The sequence below is a fragment of the Metopolophium dirhodum genome, chromosome 2 (genome assembly GCF_019925205.1).
Source record: "Metopolophium dirhodum isolate CAU chromosome 2, ASM1992520v1, whole genome shotgun sequence".
In the NCBI taxonomy this organism is placed as follows: Eukaryota; Metazoa; Arthropoda; class Insecta; order Hemiptera; family Aphididae; genus Metopolophium; species Metopolophium dirhodum.
Genome location: NC_083561.1, coordinates 4,986,742 through 5,007,685, shown reverse-complemented (window position 1 = coordinate 5,007,685; position 20,944 = coordinate 4,986,742). Strand labels below are relative to the sequence as shown.

Genomic DNA, 20,944 nt, shown 5'->3' with positions numbered 1-20,944 from the left:
GGGATCGGAAGACTCGATTTCAGTAAGTCGCACAGTCAGACACTTAACCGAGCCTATCCCAACCTAACCCACCGGGCCACAACAATCAACCGGTGGCCGACTCTACTGCGTCGTACACAGCTATTTATTATTGCGGCCATATTATGATAATACATGGTAACACCGAACGTATGTTATTCTGAATATCATTATTATTGTTGTTTCGCTGCATATTATACACGCGAACGCATGATGGACGTATAATAATAATAATAATAATTTAATCACGTGGCGGTCGAAGAGCCGGGTAACATGAACCGGTCGCCGATAACGATTTCGCGTCCGCCGACCAACGTATATTATTATATTATTATTATTATTACTATTATTATTATGTATAGGTACCTACATAATATATTATAATGTGCCTATACGTGTATTGCACACTCGCCGCTGCTAAAAAAGGGTACACACTACTGCAACGACGGTCGGCTGGCCGGCAGTCGCACACTAACCCACATAAACCGATGACGGCGATGATGATCAATGTGCGGCGGCTGCAGCGAAACATATATCATTTATACCGAACAACAAAAATAAATAACCACGGACCCGAGACAAATATTACCGGAGGCCACACGCAGAGTGTATACAATTTGATTTGCGAGCGGCGTCTTTCGGAGTGGTCGAGCCACTGGTCGACTCTTGGTGTTATGTTATAGTTGTTATTTTTTTCTTTTGGAAGCGAAAAAAAACACCGTCGCGACGGTGTTAGGACGTGACACCACAAGCACGCGCGACTTCGGGAAGTATACACTGGCAGTTGTACGTTATTATTTGTTAGTTGTAGACTGAAATAAAAACAAACCGTGAAACGTGAAGAAGAAACGGCGAATTTGATGATGTTCGGATATTGAAAATCTCGAGAAAATATTTATCATATTATACACCACGTACGATTTGTGAAAATTGTATTGTATTGCTGTTTTTGTTATATAAGATATAATGTTATAATATATATATAAAGTCGACGGCGATCTGGATCCGTGATTTTCTTAAGACATCACAGTCTAGGCGGAGACGTGATGTTCCGAAGGTTTTGACGTTGGTTTTTGATCGAGTTTAGCAAACCTATCGTATACGAACATGATTGCTTTTTATTTTTTGATGTCAAAACTAAAGTCAAAAATCAAATGAAAATGTACTAAAGCCTAATATTGTGCGGTTCGCCGCAATCCAATTTAAAACTTGCATTCGGCGCAGGATACCTGCACCTACTCGGTCGTCGTACATGACTCTTGGGTTTATTAGTCGTTCTATGCGTCGTACATTATATTATAATAATATAACTAATCGTTGTCGACGATTTTAAGTTTTTACTTTGGTTTATACATCGATTCACCTGCAGCCGACGGCGATATATGTATAGATCGGCGACGAATCGTAACCCGTATTATAGGTATATACTGTCATTCCACACTATAATATGATACACGTAACGTAATATATTATAATAATATTGTCTGCTGTTGGTCGATGGAAGAACTTGTGGTGCGTAAATCGTTTGCAATCTTATGAATGACCCGACCGGTTAGCTGCACCGCCGAGACGCTGCTCTTGGGAGGGGCGATCGAGGAATGCGCGCGATTTATGATCCACTACGGCCCGACCCAGAAGCGACCTAAATTAACAAAGTATTGCTTTAATTTTTAAGCTCACGGCACAATACATGTGCGTGTGTGTGTTTTCTTTCACAAACGGTCTTTAAACGGAAGAATATCATTTCGATAACGTCATAATTAACGGCAAATATGTAATGCCACAGCGGCTGTTGTATCTGCTGCAGGTTGTAAGCGCGCCAAACCCCCTAGGAAAACCAATTATTGCCCCGTTCACAGCTCTCTCACCTCAATTATTGTTATTTTGTGTACGCACTTACAAATGTTCCTAGTTAAATATATAGGCAGATATAATGTTATTTTATGGTAATTCGATTCAACATGACTCGATTCTGTTGTTACGACATCGCCGTTCGACCCAGTTCCCGGAAATCGTTGCCACCACCGGTGCGTGACGACCGAAACATACCGTTCTATAAAGGATAATTTGTGCACTCAAATCTTATTAAGATTGGTGACCATTTTTGGCTACTCTTATCGAATACTAGTTCCTATAATAAATATACAGTTCTTACTTCAAAGTAAACGCCTGCTATTAAAATTGGTATAATATTAAATATTAAAATATTTCTCTACAGTAACGATCATCGTTTTTCCCCTTTCACTAACATAAATCGGAACTAATTAAGTACAGATGAACTATGTAAATTATTAAACTTAATTAATCGGTTTAGTTGTATCCATAACAAATAAATATTAAGAATATGTTTACAGTCCAGCATCCTTATAATATAATATTATTAATATAACTTATAAGTATATAATATATATAATGTATAGTATATAGTATATATATATTTCCTTGCTGTCTTGTCCAGCGTACATTATGGTAATTCTGCAATATCGTGCCCTGGTCGCGTGTGTATTATTAGCACATCCTACCTATCTATCAAAACCGTTTCTACATTACTTTCAACAAAGTATTTTTCATCGCCCCTTTATATTTCTGCACCAGCAATGTCACTACTGATTGCCATTTTTCATACTCCTCCCCCCAACATTCATGCGCGTAACGATATTTCTTGATTTTTAACTTATATCCTTTTATCATAAATGTAAGATATTAGTATAATAGTATATAATCTATTATGTAGTTCTATAACGAAAATTATTAAAATTAAAAAAACAAAATTGGTATAAATAATAATGGTTGTAACCCAAAATAGGTTAGAAACATAAGCAAGATATTATAAAAAGTAAATAAATAAACAATCTATTAATAAATGGAAGTGGCTTTTACAGTTCTAAACAATCAGCGCACTTACCAGTCCGAACAAATCGGGCCAGCATGATTTTGTGTATTAAACCACAATTTAAGTATCGACGGAAACCTATTTTTATTTCCTATAACATCATTATGATGTTTCAATACGCAATACTCTTACTGGCGATTTTCCATTGTGTCATTCATTTCCATTGGACGTAATGGATTTATCTAAACTTTACTTGTGGAGCGTACAATATTAGTCAAATTAAATGTATGGTATACAATACACATAATACCTGAATAATTCATATCGTGATTAGTTATATATTTTTATCAATAATATCAATTGCATTTGATTTTTAATCTTTACTAAGTATAAATATTGTTGTGACATCGTCGATTAACCAGCAGAATATCATCCCATACTCACAAATTCAACACACTTCATCGTTCTTGTTTTGATCTTAAGAAAACGAAGTATAGAATTCGATTAGAAAGTGCATAAGAATTCAATTTAAAAACTCACCTAATATTTATATTAATATATGCCTTCATACATAATATATGCAATTTAAATCTATTCTTTAACAGCCTAAGGCAATAGATTTTAAATACAAATTATACCACTAAGTATAATTGTACACCTGTAGGCTGTAAGTATTTTAGGAACAATAAAAACAAAACAATATATTAAGTAACAACTGTCAACTTTTAGAAATTACGTTACTTTTGACAATACAGATAGGTAACCACAATGGGGAATAACAGTGGGAAACATAAATAATATGTTTAAGTAACTGTGAATTAATATTCTATGTATTTGCGTTTTAGGTGATATATTGCTCAATGAAAAAGATAAAAATCTTGAAAGGATCAAAAGAGATGGTGGTAAGTTTTTATCAGATTACAATATTTTTGTACATATTAATGTAAATTAATTTTAAAATAATTATGAACATAATAATAACATTGGTAGAGGTTCGTTAAGCCATTTTATGGAACGAGTGAAAATTAATTAAACGTTTATAATAATGACCGAATAAAATAAAACTTTTGTGTAGGTACGCACATAATAATATATTTTTCAAAATCGTTTTGTTTTAAAATGTTATGGTATATTTTTAAAATTTTTCGCGGTGAAAATGTTGCTTCAAACTTTTATTGATCAGAAATCGAGCATATTTTATGATAATAGGTATTGTAATAATATAAATTTAATTAAAATAAAATTTCTACCAGAAGGGGTGCTTTGATTTCAACATATAGTATCTTATCTTTTAGCAAATTGGATCAAGATGGTACTTTAGAGGTCATTTTTCGATTTTCTCAATAATTATTTAATGTCACGGGAAAAACCACCGACAAATTACAAAAAACCGCTAAAAATTGGATTTTAATTTCTAACGCTTTGTTTATCATCATAGAAACGAATAAAAATATTATAATATTATAATATTAATTTAACTTACAGGCTATAATAAATAATAACAATATAAAATATCCAGACTGACAAACCGTCTCCGCTCAGAATCGTTTTTCTTATACAATGATATTATATCATTGAATTCAAGTTTAATACAATCCATTATACATTGACCCACTTGTAACCTACTGTACAGCAGAGTGACATCCACTTACCTGCTTCTTTAATTAACATATTGAAAAAAATTAGTTCTGTAATCAACTTGTTACTGGTACATGATAATATTCATTTTTTTTGAATACCTATCAACGATTTCAATCATGATCCATAATGAATAGTACAATTTGTTAGAATATAAACAAAATGACTTTTGATTGAAATCTCAATAAAAAATTAAAGTTAAAATACACAAAAATTAGATAAGTAATAATTGGTTTGATTTTAATTAAAATTGATATTTAAATGTCTTATTCTAAATGCTATAAAACATATTGAATTTATACAAATATGTAATAAATTAATACAAATATAAAAAATAAATATATTAGTATTTTTTAAAAATATGGAAACTTAAAATAAAAAATTCAACAAATTTAAATATATTGATAGGTAGTGTTAAATTAAGAGTTTAAAATTCCTTATTTTTTCAACTTAATTTTCAAATAATTTAAAAGATAATAATTAAAGTTAAAATAAGTTGAAATATAATTATGTATTTATATGATTCACTCGTTCTAATAATTGCTGCTTTACTTTTGTATATATAAATATCATATTATGTTCTGATGTATGTGTAATTTCTTGTCTGTTCTGTCGCTCTAACTTTGCTACCCCCCTATGGTTTAGATGTGACTGTCCTGTTGGTGGACGACAACGGCAAGAAAAAGACATCCCCGACACTTGGATTATTGTCTTCCATGGCACGAACATTTGTCCAGGATGGTGTTACTACTGAATATGCAACCCACGTTATTGGAACCACCATTGGTGACCGTTATGCACATATTGTTAGTACTGGTTCTCGAGTATTTTATGACAATATTAAACCAACGAACCGTCATGACACCCCAGATATTAACTTGCAAACAATATTAGATAACCTAGGGCATCCACAGGTATTTGAAAATACTAAAGAAGAAGAAGAAGAAACAAATTTAATTAAAGGAAGAAAACTTGAATTGTCAACTACTCCAGAACCGATTGATAAATCAAATGTATCAGTTAGACAGGAAATATCAGTCAGAAAACATTTTACTCCAGATTCCATTAAACCAGCAAAGGTGAATGCAAAAAATGGATTGCCAACATTTACGGTAAAAAATAATGATGAAGATTATTTGCCGCCAGTGGAACTTACAACTAAGCGTGATGACTCATTTCGAAATAAATTAAGATCATCAAAGAATTTGTTTAGAAATGGGCTCAAACCAGTAGAAATAAGGAAATACGAAACCGTCACGTATTTTGGATTTGCAGATTTTATGACGACAGTTGGCAATACAGTTATAATATTTATGCCCAAGACTCCAGCAATACCTGAAGCCACTGGTATAACAAGTATTAAAGGTGAAGCAACGCTTCGACCAGAAGATATAATAAGTCCAACAAAATCTGTAACATTACTTTCCACTAAAACATTAGAACCTACCACGGAGAAAGCCGAGTATAGTAGTATAATAGAGTCTAGTATTGCAACAACGGAAGAGACAATGGCTTTACCAACAGAACCACTGTCTCGTCGTATTTCAGAAACTACAAGAGTGTTTAACAATGAACAAGAAGCATTAGGATTATTGAAAACAATTGGAGGTGTGGATGTTATCGATAGTAAGACCACCAGACTTACTACGTTCTTTTATGGTACGTATATTAATGGTAAATATACACAGCTGGAACAAACCGTATCAACGTTACTATCAAAACCATCACAAACAACTAAGCCATCCAAAATTGAAATACCGATGACAAAAATTCCTACAACAACTGAGTCTCAGGTAACAACAGAAAAAAATATGAATGAAATGACAACTGAATCTGAAGAAGAAATTTCCACGACACCTGAAGAAGAAACTGTATCGCCAACTTCATCTACCGAAGATATATTGTATAAAACATACACATACTTAACAACTTTCTTTATACCTGTAGATGATAGTTTAACTACTACATCTGTAAGGTCAAGGGTTGTATTGTCACCAGAACCTACTCATATGACTGAAAACACAATGACTACAACCACTACTACAACTGAAAATATTCCTACAACTACAACTACAACTGAAAGTATTCCTTCGACTACAACTGAAACTATTCTGACGACTACTCCTGAGGAAGACGATATTAAATACACTACAACGGAGGAGATGCCGATTACAACTGAAAAAGAGTCTGAAGATAAAGAGATTTCTGAGTTAACGACTATTCCAATGAAAGAGGAATTAACAACAGAAAAACCGATTATTAAAGAATCTAATGATGAAATGGTGACTGAAATGAGTCCTATAACTATAAAACCACAAGAAGTTGAAGAAGAAGAAGAAGAAGAAGTAGAATTGTTGTTTAAAACATTGTACACAACATACACGTACTTAACAACCTTTTTCCAAGAATCAACTACAAGTGTTCTAAGTAGAGAAGAAGTTGTAACAAACATTATTACATCCACTTTAGAAAAAGATTTTCTGGCCACAGATCCTGCAGTAGCTGGACTTTTTGACCGAGAAGAAGGTAGCTTACTGAATACAATGATACACGAGACTGCAAGAAGTCCAAGAGTATTAGCTACACGTGTCGGTTCGGGAAGACCATCATCTGCTTTTCTGCATAAGCCAGTTGATGACTTATTTGCTTCTACTTTAGACTCTGTAGACTTCAAAAGAGAGTTAGCCACACCTCCATTAGATGATAGTATTGTCAAAACATTTTCAAAAACATATACCTACTTTACAACGCTTTCATCAGATGGATCGACAAACCTTAAAAGTCACACTGAAGTATACACTAATGTTATTAGGCCATCAAATATTCCATTATCGCAAGTCATTCAACCCACAGTAGTGAAAAATAAAATCAACCCTACATTATTAAAAGTACCAAACACAACGCCAGAACCAATGGATGATCCAGAAGCTGTAATTGAGGAAACAGAAAAGGAAGAAATGGATACCAAAATAGATAAAAATAATGAAACACTAATTACACCGTCTTATAAATATGATATGACAATTACTAGAAACCGCACTAATTACAATATTATAGACGACGAAAAAGCTTTGAATGACGTTATCGGTGAATCGGTGATTACAGACACAAAGTCCATCTCATCAAATAATATTAAACGAAAAGTTTCGACTGACGAAGATGAAGATATGGAAAGTTCTGAAACAAATGAGAATATTGAATCATCCCCAACACATCAATTACAAACTAGTTTCACAACATATACGTATTTTACAACAATTTATAAAGGAAGTTCTTCTAGTGAAGTTGTCAGTCGATTTGAAACTATAACAAATGTTGCTTCTCCAATCGTTGAACCAACAGAAGTAGATACTTTAAACAACGAAGAAACTACATTACCAGTTACTTTTTTCACTACTTACACCTACTGGACTACCCTTTATAAAGACGGCAGTACATTAGTAACTAGCCGAGAAGATACTTCAACCAATGTTGTATCATCTTCTGTTTCCGATAGCGTTTTAATAACACCCACAATAAAACCATCATCTACGACTAAATTAATAGCTACTGAACAACTGAATCCAACAAAACCTACAACATTCTTCACGACATTCACTTATTTTACAACGTCTTATCTTGATAATGAGACAGTAGTAAATAGTAGATTGGAGACTGTAACTAATATATTAAATACAACGGAATCCGAAGAGAATATGAACAACGATGATGCTGAAGGTGAAAATAGTGTTATTAAAACCACACCAGGGAAACCATCAAATAAGAGTATACCAATTACAGTTTTAAAACCCACAGGATCATTGTCATCACTTACAACTCTTAAAGTCAACAACGGAGAAACCACATTATTCTCAACAGACGTTTATGGTACTTACATTGATGGGTTATATGTCCAAATACTTGAAAGTAAATCAAATATTATTAAAAACACGTCACCGAGCGATGTAAAACCTAATGGTAAAAGTACTGGAGTTGTATCATTAAATGAGGGTAAAATCGTTGATGCTGATGGAGTAAGTACTACATTCTATACAACAAAAGCACTTGGTACTTATATTGATCAACTTTATGCTCAAGTTATTGAAAGTACATCGTCAATCAAGGTTAACGATAAAAAAAGAATTGGTGAACCTTCTACAATAATTCTTGGTACTAAAACATATCGTACGGGTTTAATAAGTTCAATTGAAGGTACTAGTGTTAAGGATATAAGTACAACTTATTATGAAACGAAAGTGATAGGAAAAGTTATAGATGGAAAATATACACAAGAATTTGAAAGTGATTCGAAAGTTAAAATAGGAGTTCAACCAACTGTGGTTCAAGAAATGAAAGCATCTTCTACCCAACTTAATGAAATCTTTCAAAGCGAAATTCCAATATCACCATCACCTGCAACAATTGAAAGTTCACAGGGCGAAAGTGGATCTACAACAGAAAAAAGTGAAGAAACAGATGACGAAAATTCACCTAAGAAGAAAACATTCCCCGTAATAAGACCATTTGCATCAAGACCTAGACCAACTTTTCAACCAAAAAAGAAATCTACCGATAGTTTGAGCGCTGCTACTATAAATAGAAGTATAACACCAACTATAGTTGCAACTCCAGCGTTGAAAACAAATGAAAAGGGTTTAGGACCGTCAAGTAGAAACCGTTTTTCTGGTGTCAGAAAATCTAGTACATCACAAGTATCTGAAATAACACCATCATCATCGAATAGTCGAAAATATTCTAGGTCTAAGAGTGTTAATACACCAATAGTGTCAGCCTCAGTTAGTTTTAAAAGTAGAACACCTTCATCGTCATTGAAAATATCTCCAACAGCTTCCGTGTCTAGTTTTGGTGGTGCTAGAAGAAGCAGTTTGAGTCAAAGACAAACAAGTTCAAGACTACCGGAATCAATAACAAAAAACTCTTCAACATCATCACGGTTTAGAATACGACCAACAGCATCATCTAATTTTAATCGATTTTCAAGTACATTAACAACAAGTACGGAGGAAGTACCAGATAACAACGAGGTAAGCACATCATTAGTACCTGATGAAACGTTGTTAATTTCTAATAACGAGGAAGATGAAAGTATTACTGTGCCATCAACAACATCAACAGAGTCGTCAAGAAGAGGAAACAATCCATTATTAAAACTTCGACGACCGCCATTACAAAAAACTTCCATAACAACACAACCACCAAGACGAAATCTGGCAAGAACAACAGTAAGGACAACGACAAGTACAACTACTACTACACCTAGACCTCAAAGACCAAAAACTCCAAGTCCATTAATTACACGTAATCGGCCTAAGCCAGTCAATGGATTATTCCCATCTAGAGGTTTTGGTAAAAAGGAACAAGAGCTAGAAGTAACAAGTGAATCAAATCTTGACGAAGAGAAATTACAACAAGAAGTAAAACCGGCCGAAGATTTTGATGATAATATAGATAGTGCGGTTACACAAGTTGAAACACAATCAAATGCAGTATCAGAAACTGAGCGACCATCAAGGGGAAGTCGAACTTTTAATAATAATCAAGTTCAAATCAGACCTTTTAATAGTAGAAGAAGTAGAACAAAAAGACAAGTAGAGTTTGGGAACAAAAATGATAATAGCAGAAGTTATAGAAGTAGACAACCAGTTAAAAATACGGCTGTGGATTATTATTATGAAGATGAATATGTGGAACAAGACACTCCCGCACCAATAAGGACACCTCCTCCAACAAGAAGACAGCCCAGTCGATCTAGACAACAACAACAACAACAACCACAGCAACAACAACAACAAAGATTAACACCAACCACATCTTCTTCTAATGTTGGGAGATCACAGTTTACTTTACGAGAAAAGACTCCAACAACAGTGGCTCCAGCGACTACATCAAGGTCATCGAATTTCAGAAGAACGCGGCCACCTGTACCACAAGAAACAACTACGTCAAAAAGATTATCTAGATTGAGATATCCAACTACAACACCAGAGCCAGTCCGAAACAACCGTCGTTATACACCTTCAGTTCGTAGACAAAATACACGAACAAGATTCAGAGAAGATGTGAACACATTTTCTAATACACAAACTATTTTTGATGGGTCAATCACAGTAACACATAAGATACCAACCGAATTAACAATACCTATAATTATTGGGAAAAACACGGAATACAAACAAGTGTTGACGGCAAAGCCCAGTATTGAGATACTTGGACCTCATCAATATAGTACTGTAGCAGGTAAAAATGGTTATCCAACAATACAACTTGTTAGAGAAGTTACTGAAACATTACCAAATGGAGCGACCGAAATAACCAAATTTGTTATTTACGAACAACCAACAAGTAGTATAACGTTTACTCCCACTTATATAAGAGGAAGAAAAACATCTTATTCTCATATAATTCCGAGTACCATATATGAAGTGAAACCTGAAGTAAACACAATTCAGCCACAACAATTAGCTAATGCACCATTAGCCAATTTATTGTTGTCACAACTACTATTAGGTAACTTAGGAATTCAGCCCACAGTAAATCCATTATTAGCTTTAAATTCAGCTATGGCTACACCTCAGTTACCAACAACTGAGTTTAAGACGAAAAGTACAACTTATGTGACTACAGTTACCCACTCCACGTCAACAGTATTGCCAATAACTTTTAGAGGAAAAGTCATATCTACAACAGTGATTGACAGCTCTACAAATATTATTACGGCAACTGAATATATTACTGAAACAATAGTTACTACTCCTACGGTCCAACAATCCAATAATCAACTAAATACATTATTATTACCTGCTTTACTTCAAGCTCAATTACTAGGACAAGTCACTCCAGCAAATACTTTAATTGGTAGTATTGATTCTACACAAGAGGAACTTCTTCAAGAGTTAATTGAACCAACCCCAAAGTATGAAGATTCCTCATCAAAAGATGAAACTAAACCATCAAAAAAAAAAATAGTTACCAAAAAACCACCAGACCCTGCAATACAACCTGCGGAAGCAAGTGTTGTGACATTATATGTATCGGGTAAAAGACCAGGAGAATTTAGCACTGTTTTATCAACTGTAAATTATGATGAAACAGCAACCGTCCGAAAACGTGAAGTAGAACCTTCATCAGTAATGGATTTAATGGCTACTGAATATGATGATATTCTTTTATCATCTACTGACGATGATCAAGTTCAAAGATATAACGAAGAAGAAACTCAAAGCTTAGAGAGTATATTAGGCGATGTGAGTAAAAATGTAAAAATTGAAAACCGTGCTACAAAAGTCAACGTAGTAATTGTTGAGCCATCTTCTCAGCAAAATCAAGAAACTACCGGTCATTTTTTATTGAAAGGCTCCGCTGATACTCCAGTTCAGCGGGAAGTCGTAAAATCCAAAATCTGGAGTTCACAAAATCGAACAAAAAGAAACACGCCTAATTTTCTACCCACCAAGGACGTATTTCTGTTTGATTTTCCAAAAAAACTGAAAAAAAACTTAACCCAAAGCATTTTGTATAATGTTGGTGATAGGGAAAATTCTTCTTTTACTTTATCAAAAATTCCACAAGACTATAATATTGATGCCAAAGGTAAGATGTTATTCTATAATAATCCTTAACATGAATTTTGATTTAATACTTAATTTTTCTTATTACAGTAGATGAGCAAAGGGCATTCGACGAAAGGCGTTTTAATTTTGCTACAAAAAAGATGAGTAATGGTGTCGAAGTAATCGTTGCTGGAGATAAAAGTACATATCCCGGCCAAGCTAATGTATTAAGGGTATTACCTACATCACAAGCTAAACCCATAACACTAGCTCCAAGCACGTTAACTGATCACATGCTTATGATGCTACCCCACCCCATCAAACAAGTTTGTTTCCTAACGATATTGCTTTTAACATAATGCGATGTTTTATTTCATTAAGTAAATTTCATTCTAGAGCATGAATAACCAATTTGTTACCAAAACATATCTTACTACATATACATATTTGACTACATTTCTGGACGGAGAAGCTACTGTAGTATCCAGTCGAGAAAAGGTGGTATCTAACGTTGTAACCGATGAAGTGAATAAAATAACTCCTACTTCAACTCTTAGTCAAGTTACATTAACAGCCAGTCCGAGTTTAGAAACAGGCATCTATCACACAACATATACATATTTAAATACTATCGTTGACGGTGATATCCCACTAGTGATGACAAGTCGAAAAACTGTGGCTAACACAGTTACAGCTCCTCATGAATTTCTCACTCCATTACAACCATCTGAACCTGCCTATCATAACACTAACACCTACCTAAATACAGGTAAGAATAGTTAACATTTATTTCCATGGACATGAGGATAATAATAATATTTTGTTTATTTTTAGTTTCATTCACTAAAACTTTGAGCGATGGGCCTGATTATACAGTCGTAAGTACAGAAGATATATTAACACAAGTGATAATAACTCAAACAGACAATACGCCAACAATGGATACATCCAAATTAAAAGAAGAAAGTACAACAACGGATGTAACTAAAACGTATTATGTTACTTATACATATTTTAACACAATTCAAGATGGAGATCACACTATCGTAAAATCAGATATTTCCGTATCATCTGATATAGTTACAGAAAAGTATTTAATACCAACTAAAATTGATGAAATACAGCCTACGCCTACTATTGATAAATTACCATTTCATTTGTATGCAACTAAAACCTATCTTACAACTTTTACTTATTTTACAACATTATTGAAAGATAATGACGGTAAGAATCCATCAATTACACAAGTTAAATCCAGAACTAAAATTGTTCAGAATATAGTAACTGAATCATTAAACACTTCAATATTTAATGCAAATTATTTATCTTCAATAAGTTCTTCGGTACAAAATGAAAAAATACCTATAACTGCCACTGCCACTTTAGACAATGGTCAACGAATAGAATTCACTGCTATGAATGATTTATTGCCAACTGAGCAAAGTGAAATAAACCCAACTCATACTATTCAAACTCAAGAAACGCAAAAACCAATTATTAATGAAAACACTTATAAACCAATTGAAAAACTAAAAGAAACAATTAAACCATCAAGTGTTAGTAAAGTTTCGCAAAAGACTGAAATTCAAAAACCACCAAAAAAAAACACTCCACCAAAGTCAGAACAAAAAATTCCCATAAATCCAATACCTGTTAAGCCAGATAATACAAATGTTGGAGGACTTATTGATTTTGGAACTATAGGAAGTAGCTTAACAGCTCTTAAGCCGGTCATCAGCGCTGTTGCTGGTATTATTCAAAATAATTTAAAAAATGATCAAAAAACTAAGAATGTTCACGTGCTACAAAAATCAACGCCGAAACCTGTGAAACAAGAAACAACAAGCCGGGCTCCAATATATATTCCAGTTGGTGGATTAGCAGATTCCGATGGATCAGAAAGCCAACAATATCCAGACACTGATCAAAGACACCCACATGTAGGACCAGCAAGACCACCTGTAGAGGCGTCTTTATTATCAGGAGGAATTCCTATTAGTCCTGGTGAAGTAATTACGACAAATAGCGATGTAATTATTGGTAAACCTTCAGTTTTAGGTCCAAGACCTCCAATGGACAATTTCAAGAAAGAAGAAATACCTTTTGGTATGAGACCACCACCTCCTCCTCTGCAGTTTAAAGATAAAATTTCAGTTCCTAATAATATTGCGAGAGAGCATATAAAACATTCTTTACCCCACACTGATAGAAAAAATACTCAACCTATTCGATATCATGAAAACAGAGTACAAGCTCAATATCAGCTAACTAATGCACCAATTAAATCAGAAGTCAATATTATACCACTAAGGAAGCCAGATCCTTGGCCAACAAAGTTCGTAACTGATGTTCAACCATTAGTCTTGACAAACCCAGATATTCAACCTCAAGTTAATTATGGAAATCAACATTTAATTACATCAAATCAACCATCATTTTTAGAGCAATCTGCTGTTGATCCATTATTAGTAAATATACAACCATCTCAGGTTGCTCAGGTTGTGATTCCACATGGTAGCCAAACAGCATTAATATACAGTGATCAACCAGCAGTGGGGCATGGTCCGAAAGGAGAAATTTTTAATGACCCACAGCCATACCCTGAAAATCATGTAAATCCAGGTTTCGTGGGATTAGAAATTTATGGTACATTAAATCCAACGAATAACGTTGCATCAAAAATACCAGCAAATGCAATGCACTTTGATATCCCCGTTTCTCCAGCTGGTATTACTGTTGGTGATTCAGAATCACACCATGTAGTTTTATATGATAACGAAACAGGAGAAGTTAAAACAAAACCCGTTCATGTTTTAAAACCACAAAACCCAAGCAATCAATATCTAACACCCCCTACAATTTCACAAGTTAACTCATTTGTAAGGCGACCCGATGCTGAATTGTCAGTTGAAGATGATTTATTACAATTCGAAGATGGCGAAGTAACTCAAGAATCTAAAAAAACGCCTTTGAGGCCCGGCGAATTACCATTTGGAGTACATAGCAGTGAGTCAGATGAAGATAGAACTCCAATAATTACTGGAAAACCTATAGTTGGTAATTTTAAAGGTGAAGAACAAACATTATTGATTGGACAACCTATAAATAACAAAGAACCAACAGAATTGAAACCGGGAAATTTTGTTGTGCCTAATGAAAAACGTCCAGATTTACAGTATAACATTCAACATTCTCACGAACAAATTACAAATAATACGATGAAACAAAATAAACTTATAATTAATCTTCCTCCGAGAGATGATATTCAACAAGCGATGAATATGGATGAAAAATTACCACCTTTACCAACAATTAAACACGATAATAATGATTTGGACAGCCAAGGAAGTACACCACAACCATCTATAGTGAAACCGAATCGTGATAATGAAGTTTTAGGCTTATCCCCTCCTCCAGTTATTACACAGTCATTAAAATATGATAATGTTACACAAAGGCCTCAAGCATCTAGGAGACCTTATCGTCCTAAACCAAAACCTTCAACCGCTCCTCCATACCAATTTGAAAGACCTTTGAACAGAAGACCATCAATTCCACATAATAGTCAAGAAGAAATGGTTCTAAAACCATTGTCAACTACTGCAAAAATTGAACCTGTTAAAAAATGGGAGGTTTCGTTAAATCCGAGACCTGAATACAGACCAACATATAAAGAAGAAAAACCTGAAATAATAAAAGCAGAAAGTAAAGTTTTCAGCCAAGGTTCCAGTATAAAATCACATTTACAAGAAAAAACTAAAGAAAATACGGTTATTTTCAGTGATCCTGTAACACATGTAATACCTACCATTGTCACTCAAGATACAACTAAATGGTATGAGTATAGCCCTATTTCAAGTACAGAGAGTAAAATAGAAACAGTTCAATCCACAACAGAAACTCCTGCACTGACTTCAATTACTATTGGAACTATAAAATCACATACAACACCGAGTAAACCAACAAGTAAGACGACTGACTATCATAGTGTTATAAGTGTTATTGTTAAGAACGAAGAAAAGCCAGAAGATAAATCCAATGAAAATATAATTGAAAATCCTACAACACCCAAGCAAAAATCACAAATGAGACCACAAGTTACAATCTTACAACTTCCAGAAAGACCATCGTTCATGGATGAATTCCACAAGCAATTACATCAAGGCTCCTCACTTCCAACGAGATTTGTCACTCATACGCAAACATTGTCAGTAACTATAACAGAAACAACAGTTTTACAAAGTGATGGTTTCGAACCTTCTACTCATACACTGGTTCTCACTAAAACCCAAACATCAACATTAGTAGACACAGTAACCGAATTTCATACATTGGTGAAACCCACGCAAGTCCTGTCTACAATTACAACTACTATTCCAGCACCAATACGTTCTGACCCTGTTCTTCAAGCGCCAGTAGTGGAAGGCACAAAAACCAAAACAATAAATATACCCCCAGATGAAAATGAGACGTTATTAGTAGTTATGACAGATAAAAAAGGCGGAAATAATGGAATACCACCAGAAATACAAGTTCCTGATGAAACAAATGAAATAGGACCAAGTGATGTATTACTAAGTGGAATTTTAACTCATTCATCAGACACTGAATGTCGACCTGAATGCAAAGCGTCTAAAAATGAAATCTGTCAAAGAGTAGAAAATATAATGCGATGTGTATGTAGACCTGGTTTTGCAAGAATGTTTATGGACAGACCTTGTAAACGTAAGTAATTTGTTTTAAGATAAAATTATGTGCTATGATTATAATATTTTCCATATTTATAAAATTTACCTATGATATGTGTTCTAGCTACTTATACATATACAATGAAGTTAGTATTGGACAAATTCCGTAAAGATCCCATTAAATATTCTACACAATTAGATGATCCTAGTTCAAATCAATATCAAAAACTGACAGAAGCTACTAAAGAAGGATTAAATCGTATGTCAATGCAGTCAGATCTAAGAGATATTTATCATGGTGTAATAGTTGGAGGTTTTGAACCGGATGGAAAAAGTGATAAAGCAGTCGTTTCATATATAATACAAGTAATATTTTATTTATAATAATATAACTTTGATATTTATTAATTATTTTTTAAATTGTTAAAATATTTTAATGTTTAAGCTATCTGAAAACGCAGAAGACATTAAATTGTGGGAAGCAACAAAAAAATCACTCAGGGCTACAAACTATAGTTTAGGAGGAACTGACATATTTGTTGCACGAGACCAGTTACAACAATTATCAGCAGAGGGTAAAACATAATTAATTTCTTTTATTAATTTCATAACAAAACCTTATACCATTTTATGTTTAGACTTTAATGAATGTAGTGATTCAAAATTCCACGACTGTTCAGATAATGCAAAATGTTTTAATTTACATGGAACGTATACTTGTAGCTGCAAAGATGGATTTTCTGACCTTTCACATAATACCCAATTTCCAGGCAGAGTTTGTTCTTGTAAGTTATTTTTATACTTTTTAATAAACGCATTGAACGTAAACTATTTTTTAATTTATTTATAGCTGAACTTATTGGATGCGATTTATGTAATTATCATGGAACATGTTATTTAAGCAATCAAGATGAAACGATTTGCGAATGTTTCCAATGGTATGCTGGTAAACACTGTCAGTTTAATCTAAAAGGTAAATTGTTTAATTATCCAACAAATTTTGTTTATTAGTTCATAATATTGTACAATATCATGATATTTTCAGTTTTATTATTGGGACTAATTGCCATTGGAGTGATGTTATTATCGCTTCTAATTGCATGTCTGTTAATGGCCTGTTGTAAAAAGCAATCCAGAGAGTCTGTTATGGGTTTATACCAACCGCAGCGTCCAGTAATAGGTTTTAGACGTTATAGGAATATGATAGCCACGACAAGAGGTGACAAAAGAGCAATGATCAGTGTCGATACAGGTAGCGAAACAAGCGTTGACCATACACCTCCTCCATATGTCAAACAAGTAAGTGTTGCATAAATTAGTACAAAACCCATTATTTTATCATCATAACTATATAAATAGGTTGTAAACATGCAGAGACAAACTCACGCACACGTCCATTCCCAGATGAAAACTCCATCTCCATCTAGTCACGGGGGCAGCACCATGCGAAGTGGATTAGAACAACGAGATAGAAGTCTTACTGTAATGATTCCAAGAGCCAAATACCGGCCAGCTCCTCAACAAGCACCACCATCCATATTGACTATGTCAACCTTTGGACCGGAACAAAAAGCCATGTCGTATAATATGGACTCCCGTCAAACTCCAACAAAAGTAACCATATACAAATTTGCAATTATTTAATGTTTGGAATACGACTATAATGTATGCATATTCTACGTTATACAGGGATCAAGAAGTAGTAGCAGAAAACCTAGTGATTCAACGCAGAGATCTGTAGAAATTCAACCACCTCAGCGTAAAAAACATGCTGCTCCAAAAAAACCATCCACAGGTAATAATAGTATTAGCTAAATTTGAAAAATAAACATTTTATTGACAAATATTATTCATTACAGGTGCACTAGTGTCTGCTGGATTCGAGGTTTCAGCTACAGTTGTAAAAACTAAAGAGCTGGACGAAGCATATGTATGTCGTGATGATAACAAACCAGATTTTAATACTGGCAGAACAACAGCCGCCAGGTACTTGAACTTTTAAAAATATTTACACAATGAATGTTTATGATTATTTTGTTAATAATAAATAACAATATTGTTAATTAACAGTTAATCACAAATTCAATATTTTTTAGAACTGTATCTGTTGCAAGATCGTTTGATGAGACAACAATACAGCCACCAACTAGATGCTATCACCCAGAGAGTCATTATGAATCTAAATCACAGTATTCACATAAAACGAATGACGTAAGAAATATAACCATGCTATTTGTACATAATGCATTTTATATTTATAGTGGAATCACATAATATTATATGCCTTGAATCTCAACATTCAGCAAACCTACCTTATACCAGATTAAATTTGTAGTAAAATAATTTACAATTGTCAAAAAAATTTGAAATTACAAACAAAATTGCATAACATTTAAACTAATATGTAAAAAGTACCTAGGTATTTAAAATCTAGTGAAAGGATCGATGGAAGTAAAAACAAATAGCGGTTAGGTATATACCACCAAATTATTGAAATTAAACTTCTTTACATGCAGAGGGTACGAAAAAAAAACTATCACCCGTCACGACACTATATAATATGGTTTATATGGTAATAAATAATAATAAAAAAATTAGATTGAAAATTTTATTTTTTATTTTCCAATATAAACTTAATATTCTACCGTGATGCTGACTGTGACAGACTATAATTTTTTTTCATGCCCTCTGTTAAAAAGTTTAACTTCATCCACGCATAGATACCTACTTGCAATAGGTACACACTTATTTTCTTCAATAATATAATATAGGTACCAATATTATTTATTAATATGTTACAGGGGGGATGTCCCCTTCACAAAATATCGATTTCACTAAGTGGATACCTAACCTAACCTACGACATAATATTATGTAATTAATTTAAAATATTAGCATACGTTTATTAATAGGTAGGTACGGTGGTGATACTAAGGGTAGAAGACTAGATGTAGAAATATGTAGGTACCTATACTAAAAAAAAAAATAAATATTACACTTGGTAAAAGTGTAAGACCACGATTTTAATTTTTTCAGTATCGGTCAGGCCAGTCGGCTAAATATAAAATTATGTTATAATACAGTACCAATTTACTAATTTAAAATTTTTATTTTCTAGGAGGGTCATACCATGGTTGAACGAGACTTAGGTTCCACATATCTAATGCCTCAGTCGAAACTTTACAAGCCAGACAATAGAGTAATTAAAGAGAAAATAATAACGTTTTTTATGATTTTAAAATCATTATATTATTGCAGGGTAGTGACACATCGAATTTTGACTCCCTATGACGGAATTGGTCTATAATTACCCGCTCATGCCATATATAATATTATTAACAGTGATGTGAGTATTCCATGAAAAAAAGGATACGTTTCAATTTCGAAGGGTTGATTATCTCAAGAATTTATTAAACGCTAATTTTATACACACAGAAATATCATATATTATTATACATATATAAATAATATTTAAAATAAATGTTTCGGATAATCATCTTATGTTATACCTATATGTTGTACAGCTTCCAAAACTCTGTACTTTTAATTTATTACTGTATAATGATATTATATTATAATGTCCTAAAAAAATATTAATATTAGTCTATAATATATGTTACTCTATATTATTATATAAATGATACACAATGCCATATAAATAGGTAATTTTGTTATTAGCTTAATTGTATATTATTATTAATTTTTGTATGCTTAAAAATATTGATACTGAAATCCATTTGTTATGAGATATTCTCTTTTCTTGTGATTACCTCATTAAGGATCAATCATAATGAAACGACAATACCTCTTTTTATATTTTTATTTAATATGTTTTGATGTCTTTAGCAAAGTAATGACTAATGATGTTTCGTTGAATTGATGACATAGTTTTTAAATTGTAGTTAAAATTAGTTCTTAAGGATACCAAGCCTTATTTGTGCCAAAAAAATAATGTCATCTTTCGAAATTACATTAACAGAGAATTTGTGTACGTACATGTGTGTTTCTTTTTATTTACCCATTGTCAATACCTATCAATTGTTCAGCAATTAAAAGTTTATTATTTTAGTATAGTTTATATAGGTTTGTTAATATTTAATGTTTCAACATATTATATAATTTAACGATATGTTATCTACAATAATACTTCATGTTTATTTAGGTATATTTTAAAATGCATAATCACCGAATCATCACAATTTTATTTTACAAAGATTA

At 33.0% G+C, this 20,944-nt stretch overlaps 1 protein-coding gene across 3 annotated transcripts in view; it reads left to right on the top strand.

The window, feature by feature from the left end:
- Positions 1-20,721, top strand: part of LOC132939518 (mucin-2) — an 81,899-nt gene extending 61,178 nt beyond the window's left edge. The window contains exons 2-17 of one of the 3 annotated variants that reach the window (XM_061006727.1): positions 3,697-3,753; positions 5,135-12,079; positions 12,148-12,365; positions 12,436-12,808; positions 12,874-16,764; positions 16,852-17,093; positions 17,173-17,302; positions 17,366-17,512; positions 17,578-17,700; positions 17,773-18,026; positions 18,102-18,341; positions 18,417-18,522; positions 18,587-18,713; positions 18,824-18,938; positions 19,845-19,925; positions 19,985-20,721. In XM_061006727.1, the coding sequence (XP_060862710.1) occupies positions 3,697-3,753; positions 5,135-12,079; positions 12,148-12,365; positions 12,436-12,808; positions 12,874-16,764; positions 16,852-17,093; positions 17,173-17,302; positions 17,366-17,512; positions 17,578-17,700; positions 17,773-18,026; positions 18,102-18,341; positions 18,417-18,522; positions 18,587-18,713; positions 18,824-18,938; positions 19,845-19,925; positions 19,985-20,017 (13,082 nt within the window). In that variant the 3' untranslated portion in view covers positions 20,018-20,721. Of the gene's footprint in view, positions 1-3,696; positions 3,754-5,134; positions 12,080-12,147; positions 12,366-12,435; positions 12,809-12,873; positions 16,765-16,851; positions 17,094-17,172; positions 17,303-17,365; positions 17,513-17,577; positions 17,701-17,772; positions 18,027-18,086; positions 18,342-18,416; positions 18,523-18,586; positions 18,714-18,823; positions 18,939-19,844; positions 19,926-19,984 lie in introns of all 3 variants that reach the window. The other 2 variants (XM_061006726.1, XM_061006725.1) reach the window with 2 other exon arrangements.
- Positions 20,722-20,944: the final 223 nt, after the last annotated feature.